Raw genomic sequence first — 22,999 nt, forward strand, 5'->3', positions numbered from 1 at the left:
TAACCTGTTTTATTAACTATGTGCATATTCAATGTCTTAACTGGTAAACTGTTTTATTTTTTTAAATTTTTTATAAACATTATTTTCACAGCTTGGACCAGGCATGATTTTTGTGTCCTTATAGGATATAGAATAAACAAGAAAATACACCTAATTACAAATAAAGTGCACAAAATGTTTGTGTTTATGATTTGTAAATTCGGATACAAACAATAAGTAGTAGTAGATTTTTACAACCCCAAATTCCACCTGCCTCAGTGGAAATTCGATTACTATGGTGATTTGTTTGTTATCTAAATTGCTTTAAAAGGGAACATTGAGTAACATTAATTCCATACTGCCAATGTGTTGCTAATAGTTATAACAGTTTCACACATACCTTCCTTTCTCATCCCAGAACGGAAACATTTTCTCAGCCGGCAGTACCGACACTGATTCCTTTTGTCTTTGTCTATTACACATTGCCGGCTAAATCTGAGGGAGACAAAGAAAGGTGGTGTCAAGTGACTAAAATTTGAAATTAGGCCATTTGCATGCCTTCATTATCCGCTAACCTTTTCCATTCAGCACATTTGTAATATATAAATGGTTATACTTCATCTGAGTAACAACGGGTATATAGTGAAAAGAATACTTTGACTAAACTCATTTGACTCTGAAAACACAATTTAGTGGCCATCTTGGATTTTTAGGAAATGCGCTTTCAAGATCGCTTGACAATGCTTTGGCAATGCTGGTGTCATTTTAAATGCCCTGGCAAAGCCAATTGCGGTGACCGCAAAACTTTTGCAAAGTGAAACTGATCGGCTTTCCATACCCTTGTTTTGTACTGATGTAGAGAGGAACTTTTTATGTCAAAATTGGTTGGGCTGGGTGACAGGACATGTGATTATGTGTGGTTCCTAGATAATGGGTTGTGCACCGCTCCTTAATTTTTATGGTTCGTTTTAAACCGTGCTCTAGGGTATCACCCCCCTCCTGGAGTGTACACGATAAATCCACTAGTAGCACACCTATTACATCATAGGTGTGTCACCCTAGGCACAAGTATGGTCTGCTGGAACTACCAGCTCTATTAAATCATATGGTTCATCCAACAGTTCGATTGTTCAAAGTTCTTTTATTCTTAAATCCACATGTTAATTCACATTTATTTCTTATTTGCTCATGTTCGGCGTTAATATACATCATTCCTCATTCCAATGCATTTCGGTGCATTCTGCACCTTCATCAGGGAACGCCTGAAAATTAAACAAATAACACACTATGTAATCATAAAATTCCATTCTATCTCACTTGGTAACTTATTTCATTAAAGTGCTTGTTAAATACTATCCATACTCTTCGACATTTCTATGTTAAAATATCTATTGTGTGTCCAATGTTACAACCGCTATGTTTATAACCTTCAGGTTCTGGCTGTCGGTTAGTCTATATTCCTGCTAAATCATCATTTGTACGTCTTACTAACCGTTACGCTGTTAACTGCTGCCATCGCGGGCTCTCTGTTTTTAGAGTATGAATTCTATGTATACGCTCGTCCGGCTGTTGTTAAATGCCTGCACCCGGTGTTCACATCTCACCTTAATCCCCGCTCATGGAGACTTGAATCTGCTACGCGAAGCCACTCCGCTCCGCTTGCTACAACGATGTTTATTCAAACGCGAGTTTCGCGCATGCGTACATTAAAGGTGTCTCAACTTTTTTTTAAAGCTGCTTAAGACAAACTTTATTAACGCGCTGAGCACTATACCTTGTCACGCTATCCTCAGGTTCTGTGCATTCACTAGCGGCGCATCAATCTAGCGGGTCCTGCACTATAGAAACTGACAAATGTTAATTCTAACAATCATTGTATATGCCTGCATAAATTTAGATCATAATGAATTACGATTTCAATATGAAAGCTGTTACTGATCGGTTACTGGTAAGTTCACAATACAAAATTGGCTCTATATGTTACAAATAGCATGTAAATTCCATTCTTTCATCGAGCCCATTCGGCTTAAGGGTGCACACGTGATAAATCCAATGGTTTTCCCTCTGTAGGAGGTTTTTTTTATTCAAGGGTCCTTCTTTTTTAGAAACTATTTCCACCACGCAAGCCCGCAATTGGCTTACGTTATGCTGTTTACCCATAAAATGCGCTGCCACTGTTGATTTCAATAGCCCTGTTCTTATGTTGCTTTTATGTTCGTTCAAACGAGTCTTAAGTTTTCTTTCTGTGTGCCCTACATATCCATATCCACATGGGCATTTCAACAAGTATACGATGTTGGTTGTGTCGCATGTCGCATTAAGGTTTAAGGGAATTTTATGTCCTTTCATCGGGTGGGTAATACTTGCACCCCTCATTATGTTATGGCAATTGCCACAGTTTAAACACGGTACTGTTCCTTTGAATGTCTGTTTGTTGGTCGTGTATTTGGGAGTTTTCAGTAATTCACCCATGTTTTTCCCTTTGGTGAAAGCAAACAGTGGTTCCTTATGGAATATTCCTTTAAAGTCTGGCTTCAATTTGACCATCTGCCAATTTTTGCGGATAATTCTTTTGAAATCTGCGCTAACGTTGGAATATTTACTTACACCCGTGATTCTTTGTTCCTTAATTTTTGGTTTCGCTGTTAGTAGCTCAGTCCTCGTTTTTCTTTGTGTTCTTCCCTTGATTCTTTGATAATTTTTTCCGGATATCCTCGAGATTCAAACCTTTTGGCCATTGTGTCTAACTGTCGTTGACAAGTTTCTTCTTCAGATACCAACCTTTTGACCCTAAGAAATTGAGAGTAGGGCAGATGAGTCTTTAATGATTGTGGATGGTGACTTTTATATTGTAAAAGATTATTTCTGTCAGTAGGTTTACGGTATATGTTAGTGTTGAATTTGTTACCTGTTTTTGTGATCTTTACATCCAGAAATTGTATGACATCCTTACTTATGTTCCATGTGAATCCAATTCTGTCGTTTTTAGTGTCCAGAATCTCCAACTGTTGTTTTAATGACTTTTCTGTGCCTTTCCATATCAAAAAAATATCCTCTATGAACCTCACATACATGAGGAGGTGTGTGGCCCATTCTTCATTATGGTAGACATGTTGTTCTTCGAACGCTGTCATAAACAAATTGGCATACGCCGGTGCGGCGCAATTTCCCATCGAGGTCCCATTTAGTTGAATGAACCATTTCTCTTTGTAACAAAAGTAGCTATTAAATAATGTGAACTGCATAAGTTCCACCAAAAAAACTTGCAAATCTTGGGGATATGTACTTTGCAATAAAGCACTCTCTATGGCTTCTAGGCCTTCCTTGTGTGGTATCGAAGTATACAACGATTTTACGTCGACCGTCGCCATTACACTGTTGTCTTCCATTTCCACGTGTTGCAGTTTTATAAAAAAATCTGTCGTGTCTTTTATGTATGATAAGCTCTTGTAGACCAAAGGCTGTAAATGTTTATCACTATACTTTCCCACTGGTTCGTGAATACTAATTTTTGTGGAGACGATTGGGCGGCAGGGTGGTTTATACAAGTCTTTGTGTACTTTTTGTACCATGTACATAGTTGGGCTCTTTGGGTTATCTTGCGTGAGGAACTTTCTGGATTTCTCACTAATTGTACCATTATCCACTGCTTTCCTGAGAATGCCTTGTAGAATCTTTCTCATTTCTTCCGTGGGGTTCGCTTGGATTTCCATGTATGAGTTCGGGTCCTCTAAATGTTCTTTGACTGTATTCTCGCAGAATGCTGTGTTGAGAATCACCATCGCTCCTCCCTTATCTGCTTTTTGGCAAATTATCTTCTCGTTTTTCGCTATACTTTCTATGGCCCCAAACTCTTTGTTGGACATGTTCCGTTGTTTGCTTTTCTTATTCGTGTTGATCTTGCTTATTTCTTGTTTACATAAATTCTCAAACAGGTCTATGGTTTTGTGCGATGTTGGTGGCATGTATGTGCTCTTGTTTTTCAATCCTCTCAGTTCATCTTCCTGTTTGGGTTTAGGATCTGTCACCACATTCTCAAAAAAGTGTCGAAGTTTCATTTTCCGAGTCAGTTTAAAGAGGCTCACTTCTAGTTCCAGTTGATTAGTCCGCGCAGTTGGTACAAATGACAAGCCTCGTTGTAACGTTTCTATCTGAATGGTACTCAGGTGCTGATCTGAAATGTTTATGAGCAGATTCTCTTGGTCAATCAATGATGTTTCTTTTTGTCCTTCTTCGAAGTCACATTCCTCGTTTGTGGAAGAGATTTTTCTTTTGGTTTTGTTGCGTCCCCTCCGAGGTCTTCTATTTCTTCTGAGCCTTCGACTAAAAAAGTCTACGGTGTAGATTGTGCTTCTTTGTTCGGTGGTTTGGGTGTTTTTGAGGTTCTTCGTATGTCATTTGCTGGTTTTTCACTATCTGTGGAGGACGTGTCAGTTTGTGATGTATATTGTCTGGTCTGACGTCGTTTGGCATAAATTTCAGCCCAGGTATAAACCTCTTGCAGTGTATAGTCCAAAGTGTCTCTCTTATACTTTCTTAGTTTCCTCTCATTCACCTCTTGGGTATGGCGAGTAAGTTGACTATTAATGTCATCTAATATCTTCTTTAGTTCATCTTCTGAAACTCCTTTTTTAAGTTCTTCTGTTGTGGTTTCAATTTCTTGTCTGAGATCTTCAAGAATCTTAGATAATTCTTCTATAATTAGCAATATTAAATCTAAACTGCATTTGTTTAGAATAACGTACCAACCATCTGTAAAGGGTTTGGAATTTTTGCACAGGGATAGTCTTAGGGCAATCCGGAGGCCTCTGGGAATTCGCTGCGCCTTGTGATACTTTATCATAGTGCTTGCATGGAGCCGCTGATTGATCTCCTTTCTTGTGAGATAGAGTAGATGTTTAATATGTTGTTCCTTGTTTCGAATATATGTGTGTTCAGTAGTTTCCGTTTGGATTAATGAATAAATTCTTTCCCTGGCCTCTGCCATGAATGCGAAAGTATCCGCTCTTATATCCGTCGAATGAGTTATGTCCTCGTATTGCATCTTTTCTGTCGGGCGTGCCACTTCCCTGTGGGGGGGAATATGCCGATAGCTTCTAGATAATGAGTTGTGCACCGCTCCTTAATTTTTATGGTTCGTTTTAAACCGTGCTCTAGGGTATCACCCCCCTCCTGGAGTGTACACGAATATATTGAAATCGTAATTCATTATGATCTACATTTATGCAGGCATATACAAAGATTGTTAGAATTAACATTTGTCAGTTTCTATAGTGCAGGACCCGCTAGATTGATGCGCCGCTAGTAAATGCACAGTGCCTGAGGATAGCGTGACAAGGTACAGCGCTCAGCGCGTTAATAAAGTTAATCTTAAGCAGCTTTAAAAAAAAGTTGAGACACCTTTAATGTACGCCTGTGCGAAACTTGCGTTTGAATAAACAGCGTTGTAGCAAGCGGAGCGGAGTGGCTTCACGTAGCAGATTCAAGTCTCCATGAGCGGGGATTAAGGTGAGATGTGAACACCGGGTGCAGGCATTTAACAACGGCCGGCCGAGCGTATACATAGAATTCATACTCTAAAAACAGAAAGCCCGCGCTGGCAGCAGTTAAAAGCAAAACGGTTAGTAAGACGTACAAATGATGATTTAGCAGGAATATAGACTAACCGACAGCCAGAACCTGAAGGTTATAAACATAGCGGTTGCAACACTGGACACACAATAGATATTTTAACATAGAAATGTCGAAGAGTATGGATAGTATTTAACAAGCACCTTAATGAAATAAGTTACCAAGTGAGATAGAATGGAATTTTATGATTACATAGTGTGTTATTTGTTTAATTTTCAGGCGTTCCCTGATGAAGGTGCAGAATGCACTGAAATGCATTGGAATGAGGAATGATGTATATTAACGCCTAACATGAGCAAATAAGAAATAAATGTGAATTAACATGTGGATTTAAGAATAAAAGAACTTTGAACAATCGAACTGTTGGATGAACCATATGATTTAATAGAGCTGGTAGTTCCAGCAGACCATACTTGTGCCTAGGGTGACACACCTATGATGTAATAGGTGTGCTACTAGTGGATTTATCGTGTACACTCCAGGAGGGGGGTGATACCCTAGAGCACGGTTTAAAACGAACCATAAAAATTAAGGAGCGGTGCACAACCCATTATCTAGAAGCTATCGGCATATTCCCCCCACAGGGAAGTGGCACGCCCGACAGAAAATCGTTGTATACTTCGATACCACACAAGGAAGGCCTAGAAGCCATAGAGAGTGCTTTATTGCAAAATACATATCCCCAAGATTTGCAAGTGTTTTTGATGGAACTTATGCAGTTCACATTATTTACAAGCTACTTTTGTTACAAAGAGAAATGGTTCATTCAACTAAATGGGACCTCGATGGGAAATTGCGCCGCACCGGCATATGCCAATTTGTTTATGACAGTGTTCGAAGAACAACATGTCTACCATAATGAAGAATGGGCCACACACCTCCTCATGTATGTGAGGTTCATAGATGATATGTTTTTGATATGGAAAGGCACAGAAAAGTCAATAAAACAACTGTTGGAGATTCTGGACACTAAAAACGACAGAATTGGATTCACATGGAACATAAGTAAGGATGTCATACAATTTCTGGATGTAGAGATCACAAAAACAGGTAACACATTCAACACCAACATATACCGTAAACCTACTGACAGAAATAATCTTTTACAATATAAAAGTCACCATCCACAATCATTAAAGACTCATCTGCCCTACTCTCAATTTCTTAGGGTCAAAAGGTTGGTATCTGAAGAAGAAACTTGTCAACGACAGTTAGACACAATGGCCAAAAGGTTTGAATCTCGAGGATATCCGGAAAAAATTATCAAAGAATCAAGGGAAAGAACACAAAGAAAAACGAGGACTGAGCTACTAACAGCGAAACCAAAAATTAAGGAACAAAGAATCACGTGTGTAAGCGCAGATTTCAAAAGAATTATCCGCAAAAATTGGCAGATGGTCAAATTGGAGCCAGACTTTAAAGGAATATTCCATAAGGAACCACTGTTTGCTTTCACCAGAGGGAAAAACATGTGTGAATTACTGAAAACTCCCAAATACACGACCAACAAACAGACATTCAAAGGAACAGTACCGTGTTTAAACTGTGGCAATTGCCATAACATAATGAGGGGTGCAAGTATTACCCACCCGATGAAAGGTCATAAAATTCCCTTAAACCTTAATGCGACATGCGACACAACCAACATCGTATACTTGTTGAAATGCCCATGTGGATATGGATATGTAGGGCACACAGAAAGAAAACTTAAGACTTGTTTGAACGAACATAAAAGCAACATAAGAACAGGGCTATTGAAATCAACAGTGGCAGCGCATTATATGGATAAACAGCATAACGTAAGCCAATTGCGGGCTTGCGTGGTGGAAATAGTTCCTAAAAAAGAAGGACCCTTGAATTAAAAAAAACCTCCTACAGAGGGAAAACCATTGGATTTATCACTTGTGCACCCTTAAGCCGAATGGGCTAAATGAAAGAATGGAATTTACATGCTATTTGTAACATATAGAGCCAATTTTGTATTGTGAACTTACCAGTAACCGATCAGTAACAGCTTTCATATTGAAATCGTAATTCATTATGATCTAAATTTATGCAGGCATATACAATGATTGTTAGAATTAACATTTGTCAGTTTCTATAGTGCAGGACCCGCTAGATTGATGCGCTGCTGGTGAATGCACAGAGCCTGAGGATAGCGTGACAAGGTATAGCGCTCAGCGCGTTAATAAAGTTCGTCTTAAGCAGCTTTAAAAAAAAGTTGAGACACCTTTAATGTACGTATGCGCGAAACTCGCGTTTGAATAAACAGCGTTGTAGCAAGCGGAGCGGAGTGGCTTCGCGTAGCAGATTCAAGTCTCCATGAGCGGGGATTAAGGTGAGATGTGAACACCGGGTGCAGGCATTTAACAACGGCCGGCCGAGCGTATACATAGAATTCATACTCTAAAAACAGAAAGCCCGCGCTGGCAGCAGTTAACAGCGTAACGGTTAGTAAGACGTACAAATGATGATTTAGCAGGAATATAGACTAACCGACAGCCAGAACCTGAAGGTTATAAACATAGCGGTTGTAACACTGGACACACAATAGATATTTTAACATAGAAATGTCGAAGAGTATGGATAGTATTTAACAAGCACGTTAATTAAATAAGTTACCAAGTGAGATAGAATGGAATTTTATGATTACATAGTGTGTTATTTGTTTAATTTTCAGGCGTTCCCTGATGAAGGTGCAGAATGCACCGAAATGCATTGGAATGAGGAATGATGTATATTAACGCCTAACATGAGCAAATAAGAAATAAATGTGAATTAACATGTGGATTTAAGAATAAAAGAACTTTGAACAATCGAACTGTTGGATGAACCATATGATTTAATAGAGCTGGTAGTTCCAGCAGACCATACTTGTCCTAGGGTGACACACCTATGATGTAATAGGTGTGCTACTAGTGGATTATGTGTGGTTCCCCATCACTCCTCAACCTTATGGCTGCTGATATAAGCAGGAAAAGAGGGTGAGGGGCGCAGACTTGATATAAAATTGTAGCTAGGTAAAAGAATAAATAGGGTGTTTACCATTTATCGTTCCTTAACTACCAACGGCCCAACCACCCTAGACGTGCTTAGAAGCCGATGGGAGACTTGGTTGGGTTCCCTGGAAGACGATGACTGGTGGGACGCCTTGATGACTCCCAAAATCATCACTGCTTCAGCCAGGCTCCGCTTGGTCCAACTGTATTATCTCCACACTTCCTACCTTACTCTGGACTGCCTTCACATGGCAGGCCTAAAAACAAATCCATCTAGTACACGGTGTGGGTTAGAACCGGCGGACTTCTATCATATGGTCTGGACATGCCCCCTTCACGCCCCATACTGGGAATCTCTTGAACTGGAGCTAACTGAAGTCCTGGGCTGGGAGGTCCCACACAACCCCCTGAACATGATCCTAGGGGTCATGGAGGGGTTAGATGGGTCTAAAGCAGACAAACTTTTCTTGGGTACTGCCATTATGGTGGCTATGCGAGATATCGCTGCAGCATGGAATAATCTGGTCCCTCCAAGTATAACTAAGAAGCGCAGGGGAGTGGGTTGGTGCACAGCGCAGGAGAAACCATTATACAAAGCCAGGGGGTGCCCGTCCATACACCGCAAAGTATGGGGCAAATGGTTGTGCCTCACTGGGTAGAGGAGTCTCTCACCTCATCTAAACCTGTGCATAATAACATGGGTTTGTGGGTAGTAACGTATGTCAATGCATTCCTGAATCATTATTCTTTCATTACCCGTAACTGCTTTGCTGAAATGTGCTGTATTGTTCTCTTTGTTTCCTCAAAATCAATAAAATTGAGTATAACAACCCCAACCCCCCATGAAAACATCAAAGTGATTCAGAGTTCCTTGCTTATCATTTTATTTGTATTCCAACTGGAAGCTAAAAAAGAAACAAGCATTGGCTAAGTCAACAAGCATCCGAATGAGCAGAAGTTAATTTTTTGTAATGCAAGCACCTGCCACAAAATAATGCAGAAAAAAGAACATGCAGCTATCTAAAGGTGCAATAAAGTTTAAATTAAAAAAATTAACTGAGGTGGCTGTATTAAGTGTGACAAATGTTTTTTTTTTTTTTAAATCACCACCCAATCAAACACTCATCTTGCAGGCAGCTACAATGATACTGTGTCACTTCAACACTTATTTACAGCAGCTTTAAATAGTAGCCGGAAAATAAATAACCACCTAACTTGGCACCCAAACTACATTCAAAATAACTAGCTAGTGTTTAAAAATAATATATGAAAATAAACAAAAGAAGGCACTCTTTGCACCATCATTGTTGTTGGAGAGAAATTGACTATTTTAGGCAGATGTGAATAATGTACACAGGCATTGTGCAGGCACCCAAAGTGAAAGGAGCCATTAGGTAAATTTGGCTGACCCACTTGCTCATTAAGTATGTTGCAAGTGGGTGGAAGCAACCTGTGAATGACAATTTAACAGGCCAATAAATGAAGCCTACTGACCAATTACCCTTCTCTGTATGTACAGTAAGTATGTTTTCTTTTCTTTTTTATAAAAAAAACAATTGTCTGGTGAAAAAGCTAAAACTTTCCTAAAGGCAAGACTTAAAGAAGGAAAGATACTTGTTACCTCAGTGATGTATGCTTACCAGGAATGCATGTCAAAAACATATAGAAACTGGTGAGCATGCACAGTTGCAGCTAGAACTATCATGCATGCACTGTAACAGTCCACTGTCCCGAAACACACACTAAGGAGTCAGAGAAGAATATGGAAACTACATGGTGGCCACCACCTACTAAGTGCATCATACTTTAGCCTCAGTCTGGGCCCTCTGAGTCAGAGTCAACAACTTTTCCTGCTGTTACTAGACTTTATGTTAAAATAAAGAAACAGTAAGCAATACTGCGAGTGCAAAGGGAGAGTAAGATATTTGCCCAGAGTTACACACTATTCAGTCAAGTGCTGAAGCTGAGAGCATTCTCATGGTTTCCAGGCTACATACTTGGAACCTAAGCCACCGGACAGCATCTCCTACTCTATACCACCTTGGCACCTTTTGGGTAACTCAAGCATGAGGCGATTGACTGCTTGCATAATGTTCACCATTCATGACTTACAATGGTCATCTCTGGCATGGTGGCATCCATCCCGGGCATAATGCTGAACCTGATATAATGATGGTTAGGTGATTTATTTTGGTGTCCACCTCTGGTATAATTCTGACCATTCATGGCACTGTATGGAGTTATAGAGTCCACACCTGACATAATGTCAGCCCTGGTATAAAAAAAGTCCATTGTTGAAATATGGTGGGTATTCTATAATTGTGGCCATCCATGACATAAAACTGGGTACATCCCTGGAATAAAGTCCCCAGGATGGGACCGACTCATAGATGATGGTACAGAGGGACAGAAGGTAGAATCTGGCCATGTGTGGCAGTGGCACACGTGAGTGCTTGATGGAAACTTACATCTGATATGTGGGAACCAAACATGAATGTTCATAGCAAAAGTAGTGTTGTTCACAAAAAAAAGCTTTTGTGTGGGAATTCAATTATATTTATCCAAAATGAATAGAAAGGTATTTGACAGCAAGCAATGCATTTTTTCAACCCATGGAAAGCTGAGCTTTTCGTAAAGAAGTATTGCTTTTCTACAAAATGTTAAAAGATGATATCAGCCTCATAATTCATCATGGCATTTGGAGAGTTAGTTGTTGATTTATACATTGGCCACAGAGGGCCCTTGCTACTGTGAAAGTTAACTTATGAGTTGTTGGGAGGAATTCCATCATCCATATCTGATTATATTATCACAATTGCTGTACGAGGCCAAAGTCTGTCAGCCTGGTGTAGCATGTATGCTGTCTAAATTTGTAAGATCTTCATAAGCTGAGAGGCAAAATTGATCTACGTTTCTGTATTTCTAGCTCTGATGTCTTTGGCATGAAGCTATTTATTCTGTGTAACTTTTGATTGTTCCACAGTGCCCTTTCTAGGAAAGTTCATGACATGATAGAGAACCGCCTTGGAAGAAGCAGGGTGGAAAAAGAAAGTGAAACACAGAAAGGAAGAAAGAAGTTATATACATTTTGAGAAATGCTATGTGAATTTGTTTTCCCAGATTTTTGTTCAATGCCTATAATGTCTGCAGCGTTTTGGGATAGGTGCTACCAAACCCATATGGGTCAGGCATGCCTGGTATATCATTAGAGTTCTGAAATATTTCACTACTGCCACTTTAGAACATTTGTCTTTTTATTCAGTTTCTAGGAAAAGTGTGCAGCATAAGGCACTCTTTGGCCCTATTGTTTCAAACATGTGGTTGAGTGGCGGGGGAGCAAGGGTGAAGATGAAAAGATGCCAATGTCACCGAAGCTGACTGATGCTGCTGAAGAGTGTGAGCCGTGGTTAGGCACGCTGCCTCAGATGACTGGTAGGGGCACAACTGCTTATGATGAAATAGAAGTGACTGATAAAACTGTATAGCTACCATGGTCAAATTCTAGGTAGAAATTACTGTGGTGACACAGGAAGACTGTTTTAAACAGAGCCCACCCCTCTCAGTTGTCATTGAGAAGGGTAATTGTGTCAATATAGCTGAATAAAAATGGCTGCAACATCTGGAAATCAGACATCTGGACAATTGTAAAATAAATGGCTTTGAGAAAGATCAAGAAGCTGAAAAGGCTACAATTCAGTTCCTGACATTAGTAAATACTAAGACAAAATGTGGGTAACTGTAAATAAACAATTCTGTGTTCACACTTATCCGTTTCCACATGGAAATAGGGTTTTATTAGCAGCCCCTGAGGCATTTGATAAACTACATGCTTGGAAATTTCAGTCCCCAGGCTTCTCTCAAAAGCTGCTGAACCTCCCAATAAGGAGTAAAAAGAAGCAAAAGCATGCGTATTAATTAGTAAGGCCACCTGCAACCAGCAGATAGTATATTCTAGGGCTGGAGACATAGGTGATACATTCTTGTAGAGGTATGCGGGTAAATGAGTTAACTTTTATTATTTACAATTATTACAAAATAGCTCATAAGATTCAATAGAAATCTATTCAAAACTAAAAGTGATTATGAAGACATAAAATCAACATGATGTCATGTACACACAAGTTCGAGCATGCAGTTCGTGTACATAAGTGAGCATAGAAATCTACTGGATACATTACTATTACCACAAAAAAAGATGTATTTAAAATTCAACATCAAATGAAACAATGAGCCTGAAGTCCTTTACACTGAGTACAAATGGGCTACTTCCTTACACTAGTGAATGAAATGTTTCATGACTGCTTTAATCCAGTGTCTGAGATTCCTGACAAAACTGAGACATAGGTACAATATATGCATCATTGATTCATAATTACACCCACAACATTGACAGCCTTTTCTAGTTACTGTTCCCTGTACCACGAACCTCTGATTTCTGTAAAGGGAAACATAAGAAACCGGATGGGGACAAATTTATGACAAACCAGCATAGGCAAATTATCTACTGGATATGCCTGTCAGTTCCCCAATTGACATAATGCAACAATATAATCATCTCTTTCAAGATCAAACATTTCAAAGGTTTTTAAGTATAGTTTTATCCGGAGAACCTTCTTTAATTTCATATATGATATTGCTTCTACCCAATCTCTGTGAACATCTAAATCTATTAGTGCTTGAGTCAAGTATCTAGGTCAAGGGGTCAAATCTTGATCAAATAGCTTAAAACTCCACTTCAAACCAAGTATTCTAGGTCAAGAAATAAAGATGAAGCCACACCACCCATTAAGGTGCCACAAGGTCTCTAACAAGGAGTGATAACTCAATTGTAGTTGGCTTATTCTTACAAGCTCCAACACATCTGCTGGCATCAGTATCCCATTTCACCTGCTTCATTCATTCAAGACCCACAAGTCTCCTGACAGTCCTGATCTTGATGGCTTAAACTTACGCAAGGAGTCAATATGGAATTAAATTGCACTGAGCGATCCCTTCCATTCCTAGATTCTATGGTAAAGTTATTAAACCATTTAAACAGAGAGAATGAAATGAAGGCATGATCTAAAAATTCCCTTGCTGCGATATGAGTGCAGTGGATGTTCACATGGAAAGCAACTATTCAATGCTCTTAAATTTAAAGAAGGCAATAAATATATCACATGACTACCCAAATGGCTACAAGCTGTTGGAATTTCCCAAAAACAACCTTTGAAATGAACAAACAAATTGATCCTCAAAAGTGGTTCATAGGGTTGCAATATTATCTCGAGATAAGACTCAAAAAAATTCTGTGCAACTTTATCCTGCTGTTTGAGACATCATCACTCTGGGTGGATAATAATTCTTTGTGAAAATTATTGATTCACCAATCAATGAGAGGTTCAAACCAAGGACATACACTTTATCAACTGTCTGTGCTGAGCCAAGTTATTTTAGCTTGGGGTGGGTGTGCATTACTATTACTATATTCTCTTGGTTAAAAATATTGAGGGAGCCCCTAGAAACACTAATAGGCTTCAGGACCAGACTATATGGACACTAATTTACTGAAATAAACTTGGAGCTAGGTTTTGTTTTACTAATTGGCTCTATCACACTTTAAGGTAGACTACCTATGAAATTAGGATTGCTACACTCTAAATAATTCCAGCTGACCACAGATGCTGTGACATCCTTGCAGTTTCTACCAAAGCTTAATTTTAAACTTAAATCAGGAACTCTGACCCCCCCATAGCGTTGCTTCTCTGATTTAAAGGTGAATGGGAGGTGATTGTGAGGAACCTAAAATTGTAAACTCCATTCCTTGCTATCCACACCCCATGAAGGGAAAAAGCCACTTCGGGAGTATCCTTTGGCCCATAGGAATGAATGGGGAGTCATTCCTTATTTGCGATTCGCAATTTGCGAATCGCAAATAAGGAAGCGATTTCAAGGGTGCTAGGGGTGTCCAAAGGACACCCTGTAGCACCCCTGAAATGCAAATGTACACAGGTGTTGCGCACACACATGTCCAAAGGACATGTGTGTGTGTAACATGCAACATAGAAAAAGTTACACTTCACGGTAAATAGCGGCCCCATATTGCGGATTCGCAATTTTTAAAAGGTTCATGAATAGCATTTAAGGAATCTCTAATTGAGATTCCTTAAATGCGATTCTTCCTAATTTTGCGCTTTCTGTAATAGCAATTTTTGCATTTGGGATGATGAATCCCAAATGCAAAAATAGCGCTCGCAAATGGCCGGATTCTCAGAATCTGGCCCTTTGCGAGCCGATTTTACAATGATGAATCTGGCTGTTATTATGCAGTCTAATGGTGTCCTGGCTGCTGGTGTGCCAAGAGCTACCAGACATGGTGAGCATGTCTGCAAGATAAGCAGAGGTGCAGGTCATGTTTGCTTTGTTAATGATGCAGCTCGTTTTAAATATGGTGTGGCAGGCAAGGGGAGCTAATGAGTTCCCTCAGGATGGGGGTGATGTGATTATACTTTTTCAGTACCTAGATAAGATGGACTGCAGGGTGTAGAGTGCCGTAAGAGGTGCCAGTGCAGAGTCTACAAGGCAATGGATTAAGCCACCACTCTCTGGTATGTAATGTGTGACCACCTCCAAAAATCAAAACAATGTTGTTAGAGTTTAACTTTAGAAAATTGATGGTCCATCACTCTGCTACCTCTTTCATACAGCGTGTGAAATTCAACTTTGACTGTTGATAATCCCCACTCATTCTAAGGATGATTGGTGTGTCATTGTCACAAGTCATTAAATCTAGCCATAAGATTTTTTTTTAATATATTTTTTTATTTAACAGTAAGACAAGAGTAGGCATTACAGATATCAGGTGTCAAACGGTAGGATGCAGAACAGGGACAGGCGGGGGAAATATACATACAACAACCATCGTAAGAAACACATGGCCTGTAGCGATTAAGCACATTAGAAAAGAGAAATAAACAGTCTATTATATGATTCAAAACAATCCCACCCGCCCGACCCCGTCCTCAATGATACAGGATAAGTAAAGCCAGTGTAGACACCCGGACAATAAAGGATCCATGAAGAATAAACAGCCCACATCTCGTAGAAAGGAAAAAGGAAAGACAAAAGGGCCATAGAACAAAACAAAGGCAAAATAAAAAAAACCTCCCCTAACACCCCACCCTGCACCCCTGCAATGGCTACGGCCTAACCCCACTAGCAGCGTGCCTGTCGCCCAAGGACTACCCTACAAGAAGGGAAAAAGAGAGAGAGAGTGGAGGAGGAGAAAACAAACACACTCCCGGTCTCCCGTACTCCCCGCCAACAGCGACCACCCCGAGACGTGATAAAGCCAACATTCAGCAAAATATACAAACCAGTCGGGGGAGTATAGGCAATATCCACCCAACTCCCATCACAGTATAGGCACAACCCCGGCATTGCATAAAGCTATTGTATCAGATCTAAGCGATCAAGTTCAGCCCTGGCCAGTACGATCTTTCATAAGAGTCTTCTTCACTCGAGCCGCCATCTTGTTGGAAAAGGCAAAGCGTTCATAAAAGTTCATGTCAGTGCAGTAGGATCGAATACCGGATAAAAGTTCACGAATCAAACGAGGAAAGGTGTCCAAGAACAGAGAGTATCTCGAACAATCATCAAGGAACTTGTTACCACACAGAAGACCGTCTATAGATGTATTAGGCGGCAGCAGAATCGAGCAGGAGACGTTGGCAATAAGCACGGGCTGGCTTGTTGTTGATTGGGGACCGCCAAGGCTCATTAAATTCGGGATCTGCACGGGGACCTCGATTCCAGACGGTCGGTGCACCGCTGGTACCACAGCCAGATGGAAACTTAACAAAGGGTCGTCCTCCGGTTCCAAGATACCGTCCACTTTCACAATCAGTGTCCGGAACACAGCGATGGTGTGCGAATGGAGCGCCCCAATGGCGGCCATAATGGCCTGCAGCGATGGCATGCCTTCCGTCCGCTCCATCCCCTCTCAGTAGGCGACAGAGCAGGACTTGAACCCCGGGGTAACAGGCCACGCAAGTCTGATGTCGAACAGTGGGCGCTCCTCGTCCAGCAGAACACACCTTCGCCGTCAGCGAGGGCCCCAGCCCGTCGACCCCGGGAGGTCAGCAAGGTCTTTGGGCACCGGACCCCCACCACGGCAGCAGGTGTGACACGCTAGTGTGTCCTCGGTATAGGTCATGCACCGGATCGTCACCAAATATCAACAATTCACGGCACACTTCGGGAGACCGGGCTCAGTCCAGGTCTCACGGCCGATGTTGATCAATTCCAACCCGGATAGGCTAGAAATCGAGGCCCCGGCTTCCACACGTTGTTAGGCCGAGAATGGAAACACGGTGTATCTTCGTCATCCGATGAGGTAGAAAACTCGGGACTGCACCTTTAGAAGCAGAAAAACTTCATGAACAAGGAAATCTGGTGTGAGTTCAGGATTAAAGGCAGGATATTCGAGCTGCTGGCGGAGGTCGGCGGAGCCGGGAGCTTACGCGGCCATCTTGGTTGCTAGCCCTAGCCATAAGATTTGATCAATCTGGTAAACAGTTCCACATAAACAGTAAAGAATGTCACACTCAGGGAATATCCTTGAGGGATGCTGCTTGCTAAATTCTCAAACTTTGACCTAGCCAAATCTGCTTCACAGCTTGGCTACAGCCCTTAAGAAATTAAGTCAGCCGTTTCTGAGCCTTAACTTCGATCCCGATGTACTTTAACCATGCTAAAAGCACCGGAAGGGATACCACAGGAAATGTGGCTGATAAGTTAAGCAAGATCAAGGCTACAACTTGTCCTTTATCTTTCTTAATATTAGTTTGTTCATGATGGATAACAGGGCTATCTCAGTGCTGCAATGGGGCCAAAAGCCCGTCTGATAACCTTCCTCAATATCATTGTTAATAACGAGATTGGAAAGTGGACCTTTGACCCAGCTTTACAATTAGCTTGGGAGCAAAGAAAAGGAGCAAAAATCATTTAGATTATTGGGATCTACATTTGGGGTTTTTAAAAAAAAAGAGGGTGAATAAAGCCTCCTTTTCTAAAGGACTGGTTATTGATATTTGTGAACAAAGGGGCTACGCAATTCATTACCATTTCCAAAATGTTGGCTTGATGAGGATCGGTAGGAGACACTTTGCTGAGCCACATTCTTCTACCAGCAAGGTAGGACTCCGAGAGGGAGAGAAACTTCTTAAGTGTGGACTGATGCACATAAGCTACAATGAAAAAGACTTACTTTTAGTCAAAAGAAAGTAACTAACTTAAATTGAAGTGGCTATGGGCCACATGTACGTAGTTTTCATTTTGAGATTTCCTAATAGCGAATTGTTGCAATTCACAATTAGGAAATCACAAAGACCTATGCACTAATGTGTCTTTGACACATTTACTGATTTCTAATGGGGTCGCATTTGACCAACCTCATTAATATTCATGTGGTAGGTCGCAATTTGTGACCCATTGGGAATCGCTAAAAACACAGGGATGGTGGCCTTCTCAGGACTGCAGACAACCATGTCTGTGTTCAATTTTAAATAAAGAACATTTTTGTTAAATGCAGCCGTTTTCATAAAGGAAAATGGGATGAGTTTCAAAAAGAAAAATGAAGCGTTTCAGTTTCAATTTTTAAGAGTAAGCAGTGGTCCGTGGGCCACTGCCTGTCCTGAAAAAAGGTTTTTGCATGCATTCACAAAGGGGACCCCTTCCTTGACTTGAAGTAGGTGGTAAAATGTGAATGTTTTACAACCGCATTTCAGTTGCAAAACATTACTACATAGCTCTACGAGACACTATTGGGAAGAGATGCAACGCCCTTACCATGCCCCTTCTGAATACTGAATTGGTAGCCCATTTTGCGATTCAGTAATAGGTTACCGAATCGAAAAATTGGTCGGTGACATAAGAAAATGCATTTTTCAGGTCGCAAACGTCCAATTCCGCAAAGTGGACCATCTGCAACCAGAAAAAAACCTATGTACATGTGGCCCTTAGTGCCTATCAAATGGTGATAACAACAGACCTAGATCCTGTTGTGCTGAAAACCAAGCCGACAACATTGACGCAAATCCAGCCTGAAGAGGAGCCTCGCTCGATGTAAAGATAAAAAGCTCCAAAAAAATGAATTAGTGCGATGGCAAAATTGTGACTGAGACCTCCCCCTAAGTCTATCCAACCAGGGTTCCATCGCGGTTGGCCTCAAACTTTGACTTTGTCCTGGTCAAGCGCGACCAGATGTCCCAATTTGGCGGCGTAGGTTTTTAAGGACCAGAACGTGTTTATTCTTCAAAAATTCATATCTCTGGTTCCCTCCATTGGATTTTTACCATTTTGGTGTCTATTGGTTCATAGGAGTACAATCTATTTTTATAAATTGGAGCTGGATTTTTATTGTGTGTTGTGTCTTACTCATTTAATGTATTGGTGTTCTTAAATGCTTTACACAGCTGTCAATTAAGTTAAGACTGCATGCTTGTTGCCAACTACCAAGAGTTGAGCAAGGGAATAATTTATTGAGACCTTGACTGAACCTTTTATTGTGTTGTGGCCTTATCTGGTGTTAATTCCCTACTTAGCACTATTAATAAGCCACTTTCCACTGGGTCAAAAAATAAATTCCGGTACCTAAAAAAGAATGCCTTTAGGCCCTAACTACAACCACTCGCTCCAATTAGGCACTGCCACACCGGTATGCTGCAGCAAGTGGGGTAAATTGATGTTGTCATGGAGGATATGGGATTACTCCAGTTTCCACGTAAAGCCTCTCGATGTAACAGGTACTACTCACATATAGAACAATAACCTTTAAACATTGTATTAATGAAAATAAATTGTTTGTTAGAGGTTCCAGGTATTCTGTGTGCCAGTGAGCCCGTCTATAGCAGGCAACTGATGAGTTATTGTGAACTCTCCTTGCTAAGGTCAGTCAAGATAACAGTGATATCATTTATGGTCTATGAGAAGATAATCTCTAGTGGATAACCATATTCGGTGCGTCATGTAAATCATGAGTCATAGTCATTTTGTTATGATCAGATGACTTTACAGTTCATATTCACATTGTGCTTTTTGGGAGTGCAAAAGAGATGGAGAAATGCAATAACCCATTAACTACAGAAAAAGTCTCTCTTTCTTGGTAGGTTTAGTAAAGTACGACTGCTTGTGTGTATGGGTCTTGTTTGCCACTCTTCCCTAGGTTTTTGATTTTTTGAGACTGAATCTAGTTAATTTACTCATCAATTCATTTTTACATTTCAATGTCATGGAGAGAAAAAATATCCACAGCAGAGTGCAACAGAAATCAAGGCACATCAGTGCCATCCAAAGCTTAACATAAAATAAAGCAGGACAATGTAACATAACATAGCTTAACTTAATATACAATGGTTTAACATAATACAAGAAAGAAATGTGCATCACTGTAAGTGTGAAAGTTTTACTATGGAAAAACTCAAATTTTTCTCTCATGGTCCGACACAATATATTTTCAGAACCATCACTTTAGAGAGTTGTGATACGCTGTCACTATTTTTCATATTTGTTTAACATGCTAATGCATATCACATATAATCATTCTTTACTTACATCCAAGAGTGATTTTATATGTGTGATTTTACATTAATAATTAATTATGGTTAGAGTGTGGTCACGTTAAGGTAGCCATAGTCTCAGTAGGCCTCGATTTGAACACCCTATGTTGAATACAATGCTATGCTTTTGCTTTCTGCAAATAATCTTTTTCTCATTTCAGAAGTCTATTTCCAACTGTATGCTCCTTAGAATTGGGCTGTTATTGTTAAATTGTGTGTGAATGCCAGTGAATGGATCTCTTAGGGAGCTGTTCAGTAATATTAACACCTATGCGTGAGACAGATTGGCTGAGATGCATCCTCCCTTACAAAATCTTCCATTGCATCATTCATGGGAAGAGGGCAGACACCGGGACTTTGCAAATGCTTAGTTTTGATTGGTTCTTTCTCTGTGGTATCAGTAGGACTATCCAGATTGTTGAATTCTAAGTTTTAATTGCGCATCACTAACTTGTCACAAAGACATAGAAAGATTGGGTTTCACCTACAAATTGCCGTGAATGAGATACAGAACCTGCTGAAACTCAACATCATTGAACCCTCAAGGGATCCCACTCCATGGGTATCACCGATTGTAGTAGTGCTGAAAAAATACAAGAAAGGTAGCGCCAGCATCTGTGTCGACATTTGTTGGCTGACTAGTGTAATAGAATGGGAGCAACAACCTCGACCACAAATAGCAGACATGATTACCCACTTAAATGGCACCAAGGTCTTCTTCAAGCTTGATTTCAACAAAAGATACCATCAGCTTGAACTAGATGAAAGCTGCAGATATATCAAAACATCCTTCACCCACAGAGGAGGGAAAGCTTCCAAAGCGTGTCTCATTAGCTTTGCCATGGCAGAGAAAATGGGTTTACTGTCCATCAATTACTGTCCATCAATTACCATGTACACAAAGGCCCCTGGCTTCACCCAGAAATTCCACATGCTGGTCCGTGGTCTAGGAAAATTGAAATCGTGTTGAGTTCAACTACCCATCAATTAAGATATTCCCCTGGTGGCACAAAGACACAGAAAGATCTGACAAGGGCTTAATCCAAGCATGCTAGCTGCTAGTGAAAGCAGGGCTCACATTGAATGCGGTCAAATGCAAGTTTCACAAGACCAAACTCAAATTCTTCGGGCTTATCTTCTCATAGGAAGGCATGACCCCTGACCTGGATAACGTAAGGGAACTCTTAACCACAAATCAACCTCAGGATGTGACCATGCTATGGTTCTTCCTAGGCATGGCAAGTTACTGCTCCAGGTACATCAAGGATTATGCCAGCCTCAGTGAAACCAGTGCAATCTGATGAGGAAAACAGCAGAGATCAAAAAGTCATCTGAATGTGGACAAAGCTTCCATAACATTAAGATTGCAATGCAAACAGCCACAATGTTGTTATTCTTTGATCCTACACTAGACATGGAAGTCACGGTAGAAACCAGTCCTCCATCCTGGCACAACCCTCTGGTACTTCTGAAGCTCAGAGACACATAGTGGCCAACGCTAGGAGGATCCTATCAACAATGAAAAGGGCTTACTCACAACCAGAAAAAGGGAATCTGGTGTTTTTTCTGGACCACACACTGTCACATCTTCCTGTATAGAAAACATTTCATCATAATCGCAGACCACCAAACCTTGTTGACAATCTTCAGCAACCCGAAAGTGACTATGACCCCAAGATTTGAACAATGGGAACTGGGAATACAAGAGTATGACTGCAGCATCCTTCACAAGCCAGGGAAGGACCTGAAGCCTGCTGACTACTTTTTAAGTTAAACTCAATAATGTGAACAGAAATTTTCTTTTGAAACTTTTAGTGTTTATTTCATCTTGTTGTCATCACAAGAATATCAACTTCATAATTCTTCATTGCATTTCATGATTAAACATTTAAACGTTCCCAATGCATTTCGGCAATTAACATGCCTTCTTCCAGGGGATATATCTAAGACAAAAGAAATTATGCAACATTCAATGTTTGTATACGTGACAGATGTATTTCAAACATAATTAGTGATAAAAGTGTAAGAAGATGGTGAATTGTATATAACTCATGCCGGTGAGTGTAAATCGATGTGTAATGATACGTTCGTAAGAGGTGATCATGAAGGGGAAAAAAAGTGGCTGATTTAGATTACTTGGACTGGAGTTAACTCGCGTTGCTGAAATGGGCTCGGTGAACGCTCGGGTTTAACATTATCTAAGAGAGTGTATTCTTAAGGGTGTGCCTGGTCGAGTGAGAAAGACGGTTATCAGAAAATGTGCATAGTAAACGTGCATTAACAACCAATCTTTTAATGCTAATTGGTCAGAGTAACGAGTCTAAAAACGCTCAAGTGCGGGCTTACCGTTTAAGTGTTCGTTCATTTCCGTACTGTTCTCGTGGACCCGGAAGAACATTACTGTGGCCCGGATGTTTATATAATGTGGGGGAATATCCGGTCGCGTTGCTATCCGACGTACTAGTACGTGCCGTGAAAATAAAATAAATGCGGTAACTACTTTTAAAGGCTGCAAATGAGCCGTGAAGAGTATGAAAGAAACGGTATAATGGAGCGAGTGTATTCAAGTTAAAAGCGCCTATGTTTGGAGTGTGAACATGAGCTTTCTACTGTGGTTCTCATGTTGTCAATAAAGTTTTCTAATTATAAAAAACAAAATGTTCAGTGATGTGGGTGTGTGCGTCTGTAGTAATGATATGACAAAGTAAGAAATAAATGTATGGAAAATCACGTAACATTAATGAATATGATGGACTACAATATAGACAAATTAAATATGAACAAGCCACTTTT

The 22,999-nt window shown here is 40.4% G+C and overlaps 1 protein-coding gene across 1 annotated transcript in view; it reads right to left on the reverse strand.

Moving 5' to 3' along the window:
• LOC144799349 (hepatocyte nuclear factor 4-beta-like) overlaps positions 1-22,999 on the reverse strand; it is a 307,123-nt gene that overhangs the window by 181,160 nt on the left and 102,964 nt on the right. Inside the window, exon 3 of the mRNA XM_078670608.1 lies at positions 380-474. Within this exon, the coding sequence (XP_078526734.1) occupies positions 380-474 (95 nt within the window). The remainder of the gene's footprint in view (positions 1-379; positions 475-22,999) is intronic.

Source organism: Lissotriton helveticus, chromosome 12 (genome assembly GCF_964261635.1).
Source record: "Lissotriton helveticus chromosome 12, aLisHel1.1, whole genome shotgun sequence".
Lineage (NCBI taxonomy): Eukaryota > Metazoa > Chordata > Amphibia > Caudata > Salamandridae > Lissotriton > Lissotriton helveticus.